The sequence below is a fragment of the Lepisma saccharinum genome, chromosome 25 (genome assembly GCF_977018435.1).
Source record: "Lepisma saccharinum chromosome 25, izLepSacc3.1, whole genome shotgun sequence".
NCBI lineage: Eukaryota > Metazoa > Arthropoda > Insecta > Zygentoma > Lepismatidae > Lepisma > Lepisma saccharinum.
In genome coordinates this window covers 20,259,231-20,272,688 of record NC_139253.1, presented here as the reverse complement: position 1 = coordinate 20,272,688, position 13,458 = coordinate 20,259,231, and the positions used below count along the sequence as shown (strand labels likewise).

Genomic DNA, 13,458 nt, shown 5'->3' with positions numbered 1-13,458 from the left:
ATTTCAGGTATAAAATATAACAGAATGAAATGAATTATTTATAAAAGGAATTACATACACTTTGTGTACACTATAAAATGAATGTTAACAGAGCATATACTCATACAGATATTTCACTCGATATGAGACTTTTTAACGCCAATAAGAAGTCATAGAAGTAACACAATATTCAATAGATTTCTTCCACACAGAGCATTTGTGCTCGTGTAAAAATATTTCAGAGCAAAATATTCTGACATGCTAAGATCTTGCTGACAATTTGATATGTGCACCTAGTGTCAGTCAGCATTGAAAGTGATTGTTATGCAATCTTGCAAAACATTTCTTAAAAATAATTTTGCAAATGTGTTTCATAATAGTTCCAATGTAGAAAGTCAAACTTGCATGACTTCAAGAAATTTTGTGGCAATAAGAACATGCCTAGGTTTTATATCCAAACTAGTACTAGGGAAAATCATTAAATAACAGGAATTTTATTAACATTTTTACAAGAGTTCTTACGGAAATTATTTGTCTTATTTTTTGACATTCCACAAGGTTTTGGATACTCCTCTAGAAAACAGGGGTGGCCTGAAATTAACTTTGCACTGCCTCAATTACTTTGTTGTCATCTGCAAACTTCTGACCTTGCAAATATTCTTTCAAGGGTTCAAACAAGTGAAAGTCTGACAGCACCAAGTCCAGACTGTATGGTGAATGTTTCAACACTCCAAATTTAAAAATGCACAGTGCATTCACTGCGCAGCCATGAGGGTGGGTGTTGTGGTGAAGCAACACTACTCCTTTTGAGAGAGTATTATTGCTTAGATCAGAATTTTGATCATATCGCAGGCTTAAACTTGTTCACTAGCATGTCACTGTATTGAGCGCTAGTCATAGTTTGACCCATTTCCTAGAAGTGCACCTAAACAGGGCCATTGACATCCAAAAAGATTGTCAGCGTGACTTTCCCAGGAAAGGCCTGTCTCTTCAATTTTTTTGTTGCTGCAGACGAGGGGTTCTTCCACTGCATCGATTGTGTGTCACTCCCTGGTTTATAATGGTGCATCCAGCACTCATCTCCTACTACAATTCGATTGATAAAAGCATCTTCCTCAAGAGCATAGTGGTCTAAATGCTCCTGATAACTTGTCTCCTATGCATGCTTATGATCATCGGACAGCTGCCTTGGGACCAATCTGCTACACACTTTCCTATACCCGAGGTCATCATGGACAATACTGTATGCAGAGCTGTAACTCTTGTTAAATTCTACAGCAATTTCATTAAGTGAGACTTACCTGCAGTCAAGAAAGTGTGGGGCGTTACTTACTCACGACCGAGATCAAGAAAGTGTGGGGCGTTACCCCCACACCCCCTATACGCCTTCATGGCGTGGTGCTATGCACAGGGGAACACTTTACCTTTTTTTACCTTTTACCTGCAGTCAGATTCACTGCTCAATCTGCTGTTTCACTGACATTTTATCTTCTGTTTTTAAATCTTTGTACCCATTCACACACTCTCCTTTGACTCAAACAACTTGTCTCCATATTAAACCTTCATTCTTCTGTAGATTTCAGAAAGTTTCATGCCCTTTGGCCACAAAAAACAAAAGAAAACTTCAAGTCTACAACGGAGCGACCATGTGGTTTGAGCTACTGCACAGGCAAATATTGCTTGATCATGATGACCCCCACATAGGGTTTTTGCTAAGGAGCCGTTTTGTGCCGCAAAATATTTTTTCGATCACTCATACTTTTCCATGCATTTCAGAATAAAATTCCTAGCATTTGGTGGTAATACTCCATACTTGTAGTATTTTTACATTATTTTGATCAGTGCTTTTTTCAATTAGTATAGAATAAGCTAATATTTCTATTCATAATTATTAAGTCTCTGTAGATTTCAAATCACTTTCTAATACTTGCAATAACTTTATTTATCTTTAAATGCATGCAAAACATATTTGCTAAAGTAAAAAATTAAAATTTAAAAATAAAAAAAAATATAATATGCATGCTATTGTCTATTACATCATTTGTAAAAAAGTTCAATGTACTTTCTGCCATGTAGTATATTCCTGCCTGAATATATTTCTGTGCAAATTGTCTTGAATCTACTTGCTGTTTGAGTGCGATCGCAATTTGATCAACTTTTTTTTAAAAAAATAGACTTAAAGACTTAAAAAATTGTAAGGACTAAATATACATAAATAATATTACTGAAGAGTAGACTTCATAAAAATAAAAGCTTAACCTCAAGTGTGTATAATCTTGCATGTAAACATTACAGTTCAAAACATGATCATTTAACATTCTTAAGCTTTGTATCTAGCAAAGCCCAATGAAAAGATTAAAATGTCTTCACTGTAGTGAACACTCAACAATTCCAAGGATTCTTAAATTTGATAGCTGCTATAAGTTGTTCTGAATTATTAATTATTGTTGTAAATATTTTTCTACTTTGAGAACATTGAGTTTGATTATTTAGTTACAGTTTCAAGGAACTGCTTTAGTATAATACCATCTGCTTGGGTACATAAAATATTTGTCTCCATTGCCAACAGAATGTAGATTTTTGGTTCAGGGAGAGAGACTAATATAAAGAATGCAAAAATATGAATCGGAGGCATACATAAGAAGTACTCTGATGTTTAACGTGAGGCTAAAATTTTAATTTAATAATTCATGAACTTGCACACATGCAGAACTGTCATAGTAACCAGATGAAGCATGTTTTTCACGTAAGAATATTCTGTAATACCTTATTTGTTTAAATATATTACAAATAATTCAGCATACAATGTGTTATTTGATGTATATATGATCTGTTTTCTGAACATTTGTTACATGTTGTCCTGTTAATGTCTGTGCTTTTCTCAACAATATTCATTATTTAACTTATTAGTGTTTGTTCTGTGTGTTCATGACTGTTTAAAATTGTCCATGTTGACCCTTTTAAAACTTTCACATTACTTTCAGTACATAAATGCAATTTCAATATTTCAAGCATATGTACACACACACACACACATAATGGCATCTGTTTTAAAAGAATGTTAGTTTTAGACATCCTCTGGGTGGGATGGGATTGGGACATCTGCCATTTAATACAAGATTTGTTAGTTTTAGAAGGCTCAGAGAGATAGTTTTTCTTGTATGTACGCATTGCTTGCATGATAGAATTATTTTCCTGTAGTTTACGGTTATTACAAGCATAAGAAAACAGTTTTTTCTTTGTGACGTTTCAGGAGAACACACGCTCCTTTCATCAGACATTTATTTTCATTTTGACTAAAGATACAGTTATAACAATGGTTAGTAATTTTTAAACAAAAAGAATCTGTTATATAATGGATGTTGTCAATGTTACATTGTTGTAATATAGCAACTTAACTGTGAAAAAAGCAGTCTATTTTTTAAAATTATGAATCCCAAATATCATCAGGTAATTCAAATTCATCATTGTTTTCACAAAGTCTCTTGATGTTTTCTGTTACATTAAATTTTAAAGATGGTGGCTTACTCCATTTGTGAAAAAGAAAACTCCACACTGGATCTATGTTACCATTTTCATTATTTAATTTATTCCAGTGTTCTTCTGCAATGAACGAGGCTTCCCAGACATTCAACTCTGTTTTTCCCGTTAATCTTTTTAAAACCCTTCTCTTTTTAATCAAATGCTTCTCTTCGATGATATGAGTTGACAAACCTGTTCTTGGGTTTAGATTTATAATGTCCAAATCATGTTCGTGCCATCTTATTGCCATTTTCCTTGCTGTTTGTCCCACATAATCTTTTGAACATGAACAACTTATATTATATATTCCTGTGGTTTCCACATCTGGTAGCGAGTTTCTCATTTTGAATTCATTAAATGTACATTTAAACGTCACAAAGAGAAAAAACTGTTTTCTTATGCTTGTAATAACCGTAAACTACAGGAAAATAATGGCTCAGAGAGAGTGGATCACTTCACTTCAGTTGTCAGTGTGTGGAATTACCATTTCGTCTTGTTCATAATTCAAGATTTGTAGATTTAGAAGTCTTGGTGAAGGTGTTGGCATTGATTGTTTACATTGTAGTTATAATTCAACCAAATGAACAAAAGTAAGCTTCACTTACCTTTTTCTTCTTGCAACTGTTGTATGCAACTCTTGGTGATTATACATAACTTTTGTTCCTGAAAAAGAAAACTCCACCATACGAATCCATGTAAACTGAATTTATAACTAACACATTGGAAATTATTGATTAGGATGTAGTACTGAACTAAATTAGGTAATACAAGTTCTATAAATATTGGAAATACATTTAAATGAGTAACTTTAATTTGTCATCAAATTTGTCTAAAAATTTAATTATTACTTATGACCAGGGAACAGGTTTATATGTAAAAACATATTTACGTATGAAGCTGAAATTAGTTATATTTTGTGTTGTCTTTGCGCATCATGGCATGTAGACTCGAAACATACAGTTTTTATTTTCCATATTTTTATATATTAGGTTTTGGCTCATATTTTATATATTTTAGTTATTTTTACATATTATTTCCATATTTCAGAACATTTCTCAACATATACTCCATATTTGCTCAATAACTACATGCCCCTGTGTGATCGAAAGAGTTGGGAGAATTTCTTGCGAATAACTGACAAAAGTTTGAAGCAATGTTAAACAAACTAAAGTTTACAATCTTTTTATCTTCCAATTGCATTAATTACAAGTTTTCTGTCATCCAAACAATGTTGTTTTTTTCTATTTTACACCTCCCAACTGTTTGCTTTCGCTATTGTAAAACACTTGAAATTCTTGTTTATTTACAATTGTAGAATGAGGGCACAAGCATCAGCTCCAGGTTGTTACAAACATTATTTTGGCAAAATTTTAAGAGTCCCAGTCGAGCTGCACATTGCTAACCCCACCCTTGCATGTATGGGGTTAACTTCTGGTCTTTCTTGAAGACAATGACAGTAATAGTTACAATGCCGAGAGAAGCACAATCAATTATTTTAAAGTTGGTTACGTATGTAGTGTCTTATATTGTTAAAAAGGTAATTTCTTACAATTTTAAGTACATATTTTTTAACTCCATATTTTGGTGAAAATAACTATGTATTTACATATTTAGCACATTTTTATTACATATAAATCCATTCCCTGCTTATGAGTATATATCTGCTGTTTTTATGCAAGCATTTTATTGGTAATATTATAGAAAATGAACAATCACAGGGTAATTAAAACCAAAGGATGTTAATCTGCTGTACGAAAAATCAGAATTTTGACTACAATCTTTGCATGTTTTTAATGAAGTATACATGCCATGGTGAAGTTAATAAAAAATCCATTGCAAGCTGTAATATTTTCTTGAAGGTTAACTTGTAGATATAATATTTAAGCACATACAATATATGTTGATGATGATCATGCAAAAACTTCTCACTTTACAATTAGACACAAATATTTGCTTTATACTCTTGCAGGTAACATAATAACTGTTAATTATTATCCTGACATGTCTGACACATTAACATACTAGCTTTTTAGGCAGCAATCCTAATATGAGGTTTTCTAAATCTTGTGTGTGTTTGATGGTAAAGAAGGGATATACATGATCAGTGCCTCATGAATTCTGTAAGAGTGGAGTGTGACTTACTTTACTAGAGCCCAAGCTATATTTTACGATGTTCATGTATCTGGCTTTTTAAAAATATTTTTATGTTTTAAAAGGAATAATGTGCTAAGAATTGATTTGATTTTTGTTATTTAGTGTATTTTCTGCCACTTTTAGCTAATTGTGACAATGAGGACGATTGATAAGAAGATGAAATTGATGAAGGGACACCCATTCCCAGGCCTAATGGGCTATGAGGGAAGGGGTATTACATCTGTCAAAGACACCCCCTTCTCTCCCCCTCCCCACTCCATGCGCTCAGCAGTGTACATTGTAATCTTGATTTGTCTGGCATAGCATGGAGAACATTTTCTTGGCAGGTAGACAATTTTCAGATGTTTAATACTGTAATCATTTCCACAACACAATTTGTCACAAGCTCATACGACACGTTCTGCTAGAAAACAATGAAGACAGGCATGTTAAATAGAAACATTATTTTATATTGAAGAGAGATCCAGAATATATTGGCCAAAAAATAGAGAAATGCTAGTTGTCATCTCAGCTCTGTAGAGGGACAACAAGAACTTCGAAGATCTGAAACAAAGTCTGGTGGATGATGAAATCTAGATACTGATATGTTTTTTACAGAATTTATTAAAAATCACCACACACAATAAAATTCTGTCAGATTTTAAGAAATTATTAATCAACCTGGGACTACAGTTAACACTGCTGTGAAAAATGCATAAACAAACTTTTAATTTTTCAGGTTGTGACTGATCCCGATCCCCAGTCCAAAGCTCAAGATGAAAAAGTAAGAGAATTCTTCCAAAGGATAGCAGGAGACGATATGGAAGTGGATTGGATGGAACTCAAGGAAATTTTGGATTTTGCTTTGAAGAAAGGTATGTGTTTACTCCCTTCGTGGCCTATTTCAATTTCAATAGTTTCTTGTGGATGAAAATCAAACTAATTCAAATCAAATAGCTTGAATATCAGTATCTTTTGCATGGTCATGTTCAATTACAAGACTTGGAATGAGACTAGTCAATTAGTAGATTCAGTAAAACTGTTTAGTTTTTATGTTCCAAAAAGCTGTTAGAATGTTATCTAATTCAAGATCAATGTACATATCAGTCTTGATAGTAACAAAATTAACATTGACATTTTTTTGTTGAATAAGTTTGGATATTTCCTTTCTAGAAAAGTGACAAAAATAATAATAACGCTACTCTCGTCACAGTTAACAGTTTCTAACTGCAGGTAAACAGTGTTTTAATTTTACAGTCACCTTCTCTGTACACCATAGGTAGAAAATTTTCCTTTTTTATTTTGTTTTTTACAGGCTGAAAGTTTATTTGCAACCCACATGACAGAAAAAGTCTCGCATGTTAGCACAGATTCAGCAAAAGATATATTTTTAAATTTTGCATTTGACAAAGCTTACTTGCATCTAGAAAATCAACCTGTGAATTTTGCCATATTAATGGTATTATCAGATCGTGCCTGACTCAATTAGGTAAAGGTATATTATATTTCAATATAATGAAAAAAATATATTTTAAATTAGCTTTGGAACAAATAATGCAATGACATCCAGTGGAAACTGAAAAAAAAAATCCAGAAAAAAAACAGCATAGAGAGAATATGGCTTCGTTGATATTGCGCACTACTTTGTGACAGTTTCTAAAAACAAACTCGATCAGGTCAAATATGAGCCAACAATATCAGTTAAGTGTTAACATGAATTATTCAATAGTATTTGAGCCAATTTTCACACTGAGGTCACATCTTCTGCCTGGAAGAATACTGCAAGCTACTAACTTTAAAAACCTCTGTATGCAAATGAGAGTATTCACTAAGTATCTGTAGCATTTTCCGTCCCAGTTTGTACGAGGTTTAAAATAAATAGCATGCAGCATGTGTGTGTGGACTGATCAAATCCAAGAAGTTGTAAGTCCTTAGTTTCTAGAGAAAAACAAGATACGAAATGCTTCCAATACAACTAGGGACAACCTTCTACCTAATGATATTTTTTAAAAAATGATCAGAATTCCCATACGTTGTATTTAATAGTCATATTCTTTGATTATTTCAGGTCTCGTTTTTTGGTAATAGGCACTTAACGCAGTAAAACTCAGTGCTCCCATCCCCTCTAAAGAAGTATAAATTTAGTGCTTCATTTGACTTCTCCCAAAATTATTCAGTGCCCCTTTATGCATCCTTATCTGGCCGTGGCAGCATAATAAAAATAGTGGTTCTGCAAACAATAATAATAAAAAATAGAAGCCTATGCAGTGTAAAAATAATAGACAAGCACTGGACCTGCACTTATGTCAACACATTCACAAAAATGATGCATGGGATTCTCTCACTAGGAGAAGAAACTTCTCCTTTTATTGCCCTTTTAGGGGCTTCTGTGTGTTCTGGCAAGGTGGGGGTGGGGGTTAATTATCTGTCTCAGGCTTCCTTAAAAGGGCCAACAGTCAAGAGTCATAAACACTGCAATTTCCAAATCAGCAATGCCAATGGCAACACTACTATGCAGCCCCTGCAGATCTAATGGAACTTTATGGATAAGATGATTAGCCTAAATCACAGGATAAAATTTTCTATGTAGGGGATAGGGAGCCAAGTGGTCCATAGATTAGGAGACTAAAATGTTATTGGGGAGGCTGATAGCCTGATTCATGTTAGAACACCTGTCTAGGGAGATCTGTTAATATATAATTTTGTTTTGTATGCTGTGCAATGCAAAGTTAGTAAATCCACAAAAAAATCTTTTCTTAAAGTAGTTATTGTAGAACTTCCCCTAAAATGGATACCAAACATTATGTTAAAGAATACTTTAAGATTCTTTTGAAGCAGCATTCAGATTCAAAACCAGTAGGAAGAAGACATAGTTTGAAAAACTTCTTCTGATCATACTAAATGAATTGGGCCTACATACAAACATCACATTAACATTTGTACACTAAGTGGGAGAAATATTTCAAATATTTTTATTCCTTTTTAATATGATGGCTTCCGTTCAGTAATAACCTAACAGGGAAGTGTTTATTGGTATTAGTTTTCCAGTTATGCAACAAAGTGAGCGTAAATATCGCATAAATAATGTTACATATTGTGGACATTTTAAAATGCTGGAATTCATGCGAGACTTTTTCTGAGCTCTATTGTGACTGCACATAAGATTCTTTATAATTTATGAAATGTGTGTTAAAAAAATAATTTTCAGCTTCATATTCACATTGCATATATGACTGCAGACACATATTCACTTTAATATTAGGAATTTTATTTTTGTACTGTTTTAACTTCTATGTTTCTCTGAAGGTACTTCTGTAATAAAGTTAATTCACACAAGTAATATTTATATGCATTCAATTATGTTTTGTGTGTGCTCATTGTAGATATGTGCATTTGTTTTTCTGTATCAACTCTGAACAGTTTCCCACATGGAACTAATGAAGCTTTTGATTGGATGCGACAAAATAGCACAGCTAATGAACATAAAGACACTATTAACTCCACCATTAACCATTTTAACTGGGTATGGCATGAAAAAATATATATTTCCTCCAGTATATTGTTGTGGATATGACATATTATGTCCATGCTGTTTAGTAGTTAATATTCCCTGGGTATAACTAGTTCGAACTAATGTCACTTCAGTAATATTTGTTGTTTTCTCTACTAAATGTCGTAATGGATCCAAAGTCTGTTGTAGTAATTGATGTTTCTTTTTCATAAAGAGTACACCATGATGAAATGCAATGTACTGCATTAACCTTCTTACAACAGAAATGGTGGCACTGAGCCATAAGTGTACATGCAATGCTGAGTTATTTTGCATTTTATTTTTGAATACTTAATATAATACAAAATATAGATAGATATTGTTTTCATTTAGCAGGTGCGTTTTATTTCGGACTGTAGGGCCACTTTTACAACTGACCCTTGTCTGTCGTAATTTTCCCTGGCAGTATAGAAATTCCAAGGGAGGTTACGTGCAGGCTCATAAATACCCAGTTAACAGGTTAAGCACAATTATGAATGTAGTTGTGTGTGATAAATATAATATATGCACTTTCGTTTAGTTATTTTATTACCAAAGGTTTTTCTTTGCACTAAGAATACTAACAGTTGGCATTATTTGAAAGAAAATGATTGTGCTTCATGGATGATGCATGATTCGTGTAGCTACATAATGTTTTAATATATAATCACATAATAATGTTTTACTGTTTAATTTTATTAACTGCAAATAATTTATAACCAATATGTTACATTGAAAAGAAAGAGAAATTAACTGTTTGAAAATTGAGTGTTAATGTTTGTATTTTTTTTTTTTTAAAAAAAATACCTCTGCTGTTTTTGCTAGATGTTGCAGCTTTGCTTTGAACTTATCCTCACTTACTCTGCTGTGCTAGAAGGAACACCAAATGGCTGATGGTTTTTGCACTAATCCAAGAAACACTACTACCTGTGGTTGAGAAGTTTTCTGTCTTTTTTTGTGGCGTGTACATGTTTTGGTGTTCTTTCTAGCATAATCTAATTCCTCTTTGTTGTTGTTGTTAGAGTCTCCCATTAATTCGCAATCGCAAGATAATTACATCAACTTGTTACTTTCCATTCTGTGTGGTGTACTGTGCCGTGACACTGCCCTGTCCCAAGCATTTGGTAAGCAAAAGTTTTATTCAATTTTTTGTAGTTAATTGTTTTTCTAATTGCTTTTTTGGCTTAGCATTGTATAAATAGTATAGCATAGTATTGTATTTTTAAGCATTTATCATGAAAATAGTGTAACATTTTTTAAAGTAGATTTGTAAAAAATAGACTAAGGCAATGACAAAGTTTTCCTATTGTAGTTTTTTAAAGGTATATTTTGCTTATCATATGTGCCACAGAATATCTATACTGTATCAGTGATTTTCATTGATAGCTTACTTCAGTTTGGAAAATTTAAATTACTATTATTTGGAAAAAATAATTTCAACAATGGATCAGGTCCCGGTGGCTCAGTCGGTAACGCGTCTGACTACCATGCTAAAGGTCCAGGGTTCGATCCCCCGGCTGGTTCAAATCCGGGAACTTTTCTAACGATGGAAGCGGCCCCGGTGCCCACCCAGCGTCGAATAACATGGGTACCTGGGGGGGTAAGGCAGTCAGGGGCGTGATGCTGATCACATCACCTCCACTCACGACCGGATCAAGAAAGTGTGGGGCGTTACCCCCACAGCCCCTATACGCCTTCATGGTGTGGTGCTATGCACAGGGGAGCACTTTACTTTACTTTTTTTAACTTTTGGATCAGGTCCCTCTGGTGTGATCTCGTCTCGCATCTTCACGATAGCCTATTGGTTAAATCACTATGTAAATAAGGATACAATCTACAGCAGTGTCAAATTTCAGTGAGACTCTTTGCATATAGTAGCCTTATACCAAATGCTACAAATATTATATTGAAACGATTTCAAGGAACATTTTCCTTCCAGGATCTAGATTTTTAGGTAATTCTGGTATTAAAGGAAAGCGCGACATTTATTAAAGTAAGAAATATTGCTTCAGTCAAGAAAATCACAGAAAGTTGAGACAGAATTTGAAATGATGACTACATATCAGTCAATGGAGAAAAATAATTGTTGCTGATCATAAGTCTAGAAGTTGGGAAAGGTGGCGATATCAATTGTAGGAAACATGCACTCACCTAGATTTTTTAAAGGTGGGGCAGGGAATAATTTAAAGCGCTGGTAAAAAAATATAATGCAATCATGAATAAGAGGAAAAATAATAATAAAAGTGAAGTTTTAAGGAAGAGTTCTGACTCCCATACCACCCTGTCATTGCATTTCGTGGAACAATAAGTCAGTCAGTCCCAGGATTTTTTCTACTAGTGTTCATATATGTATACCATATTACAAAGACATCTCCAGAAATTTTTCAATAGATCTAGATATGTGAGGTGGGGTTGCATTGTTATATGCTACTCACTAATGTTCTATCTCAGAATCTCGGCAAAAAATGCAGTATCCAACTGAGACAGCAAGTCAGGTATGCCTGTATCCCATTTTTTGCTTCTATTTATATAACTGGAATTTCAGGTTTGATTCCTGGTAAACCTTGTATTTCGCACTCCAAATTTGTCAGCAACTTATGACCCAAATGGCATCAATCTTATGCATAGAATCTTGTGCTACTTGGCTGGTCTCCAGCTATGAAAAAGTGGGAATATAAATGCATCCAACTGTACAGATGATTAAGTAGTAGCTTGCAGCTATTCTCCAAAGGAAAACATAAAATAGAAATAAATATTTAGGGAAATACACTAATATTTAGTACACAACAGAATATTTTATGTAGAAATTTCAGCGAAAAATGCAGGCTCAACCTGGATGTGAACCCAGGCCTCTAACATACTGTGCCAAATTACCAAATCCTAATGTAATTTACATCTCTATGCTGGGAGGAACCAGGTAGCATCAAAGTTAAGTGTTTGAAAGGTAACAGATCCCCCTGTAGCACTGACACACAATTCCATACAGGTAAACCGGCGACAGCAAAAAATCACGTGAAGCCAGGGCTGGCTTGGTAGCTCAGTGGTAGAACAATGACATGGTATGCTAGAGACCCGGGTCTGAGTCCTGGTCGAGTCTGCATTTTTTGCTCAAATTTCTACATCTCGTAAAGTTGCTGACCAAGGCAGTTTATTAAAAAATTAAAACCACTTTACACGTAATGTTTCTACCCTATATTAGGGTCTTCTCAGACAAAGAACTACAATAAAATGATGGAATAAACAACGAGAAAGTATTTATACACACAACAGTGTGTCTAGGCACTCAGAAACACATTATGTTGACAGTTGAAGACTAAAATTGATAAACGCTGTAAGTGCCACAAGAATTCAAACACAGTTTTCCACGTTAAACTGTGAAATGTGCTTTCTTAATAATGTGGTAAACGTGAAAAGTGGCTGGTAGCCCTCTAAGTAGTTCAAAGGGCATGTAAAGAGGCACTAGTGTGAACGTTCTTATGGGCTGATTTGCTGAATGATGCGATTTCTCAACACTTTCGCTTTTGGCACTTACAACGTTAACCACTTTTAGTCCTGAGTTCATATCTTGGGACGATTTCTCTAAAGGAATTTACATACATATCTCCTCTTGACAGGTGACTAATGGTTCTCCATCACTGACAGGTCAAGATTAGCAAGTGTCTTTACCATTCCCCACCCCTCCTGCCTTTTTGGATGTGGATGATTCCTCACCCCCTGGTCTTCATCTCTTCTCTTCCTTCCTTCTTCATTATTTCCTCCTTCCTTTTTCTCATCCTTTCAATTTTTTCTAACACTTGCTTTGATTCCTTGTTTATCTTAAGTCCTCATTTCCAGTTCATTATGTCTTCTCCTTTCTTTTCTATTTCTTTGCCCTCCTTCCATTTTCTCACTAGTTCTTTCTTCTTTTTTCCACCAAATCCCATTCTACTACATGTCCAGTTTCTTTAGTGTGCTTGAATATGGCATTCCTGTTTCTCTACAGTCTCATGTAATCCATGTGTTGCTTTAACCAGTCTTTCAGTCTCTTCTTTGTTTCACCTATGTACATACTTTCACATTCTTTACACTTCAGCTCCTGGACAACCCCTTCCTCTTCTGTTTTCTTCCTTCTTGTTGGCTATACCTAAAATGGTGCATCCTCCCTTCCTGTAAGTTCTTACACCTACTTTTCTTAGCACTTTGCATATCTTCTCTGTGGCCTCTCCCATACTTTTTATGCCAAACAATGTCTTTTTCTTCCTTCTCTTCTGAGCCTTTCTCTTTTATTTATTTCCTTCTGTTGATGTTGTGTCTGT

The 13,458-nt window shown here is 34.2% G+C and overlaps 1 protein-coding gene across 10 annotated transcripts in view; it reads left to right on the top strand.

The window, feature by feature from the left end:
* Positions 1 to 13,458, top strand: part of LOC145978921 (calpain-A-like) — a 185,783-nt gene that overhangs the window by 158,550 nt on the left and 13,775 nt on the right. For 8 of the 10 annotated variants that reach the window (XM_083111900.1, XM_083111903.1, XM_083111901.1 and 5 more), the window contains 2 exons: positions 6,374 to 6,509; positions 10,186 to 10,287. In XM_083111900.1, the coding sequence (XP_082968026.1) occupies positions 6,374 to 6,509; positions 10,186 to 10,287 (238 nt within the window). The remainder of the gene's footprint in view (positions 1 to 6,373; positions 6,510 to 10,185; positions 10,288 to 13,458) is intronic. The other 2 variants (XM_083111898.1, XM_083111899.1) reach the window with 1 other exon arrangement.